Source organism: Mus caroli, chromosome 2, assembly GCF_900094665.2.
Source record: "Mus caroli chromosome 2, CAROLI_EIJ_v1.1, whole genome shotgun sequence".
Classification (NCBI taxonomy): Eukaryota; Metazoa; Chordata; class Mammalia; order Rodentia; family Muridae; genus Mus; species Mus caroli.
This window is the reverse complement of record NC_034571.1, coordinates 83,953,139-83,954,464: the sequence shown is the minus strand read 5'-3', so window position 1 is coordinate 83,954,464 and position 1,326 is coordinate 83,953,139. Positions and strand designations below refer to the sequence as shown.

Below are 1,326 nucleotides of genomic sequence, written 5' to 3'. Positions count from 1 at the left end.
GTGCTATGAGTCTTTAGAGAGCAAAAGATGAGTACATAAGAGGTGAGAAGAATAGAAAAAATTAGCATACACATTAGCCCACTGTTGGCAGCAACAAAGAGTCCAAAGATGTGGTTGTCAGTGCAGGAAAGTTTTAAGAGAGGGAAAAGGTCACAGATAAAATGGTCAATGATATTTGGGCCACAGAAAGGCAACCAGACCATAAAAAGAATTTGAATCAAAGCATGAAGAAATCCCCCAGCCCAGGCCGTGGAAACCAGGAAGCCACATACTCTCCTGTTCATTGTGATCATGTAATATAGTGGCTTGCAGATGGCCACATAGCGGTCATAGGCCATAGCTGTGAGCAGGATGATCTCAACTCCACCAAAGAAATGTTCTGCAAAGATCTGAGTCATGCAGCCATTGAAGGAGATTGTTTTTTTTTCAGCAAGTAAGTCATATATCATTTTTGGGGCCATGGTGGAAGAGCAGCAGCCATCTACGAAGGATAAAAAGGACAGAAAAAAGTACATGGGGGATCCCAGTGTTGGGCTAGAGATGACTGTTACAATAATGAGCAGGTTGCCAATGAGGGTAAGGGAGTAGATGAGTGCAAATATGACAAGCAAGAGTTTCTGCACATCTGGGTTCTGTGTCAGCCCAAGCAGGATGAATTCTGTCACATTGTTTATTTGCTTCATGGATCTAGTTAGAAATTTGGATAATTGATTGATCTGTGAATAGCAAAACAATTAAAATTGTGGCTGGTAAAGGTTGAAGAAGCAAACAATTTCTTTCATGTATTTTTCACAGTTACACAGATGGGAATACAAAGCAGCAAACCCTAGTTTTAAAGTTCCTTAAAATTGGACCTTAGTATTGGCCATATAATACACCTTTTGCTCTTTTAGATCTGGATTCACACACACACACACACACAGAGTTTAACTTAAAGTACCCTGAATGAAGCCTTTGGTGAAGAGAACACACAGCATGATGAACTGGAATATTTTACAAAGATACTTGAAACTTCAGAACTCATCATTTCAGACCTTTATTTATGTTTAGATTTCTGTGGGCATTTTACACATAATATCACAGTTTAAGAAAGATGATTAACCAAGGGAAAATTACTATTGAGCTAAGGATGCAAAAGCACCATGATTAACTGGACAGAACATGTTCTTTAGAATTAAATGGACTATTATGAGCCCACCAAGTATGCGGCTAAAATTTGCCATATTGAACATAGGGGAAGTCACAAATTATATGCAGGTGTTAATGAATGTATTTATCACATATATCAAACTTTAAGTCTTTTTTTTTAATCTGTGTGTGTGTGTG

General features: G+C 38.2%; 1 protein-coding gene across 1 annotated transcript in view; it reads right to left on the bottom strand.

Annotated features, from left to right (window-relative positions):
- Window positions 1–721, bottom strand: part of LOC110306628 (olfactory receptor 4C5-like) — an 8,041-nt gene extending 7,320 nt beyond the window's left edge. Inside the window, exon 1 of the mRNA XM_021178663.1 lies at window positions 5–721. Within this exon, the coding sequence (XP_021034322.1) occupies window positions 5–683 (679 nt within the window). The 5' untranslated portion in view covers window positions 684–721. The remainder of the gene's footprint in view (window positions 1–4) is intronic.
- Between the last annotated feature and the right edge of the window lie 605 nt (window positions 722–1,326).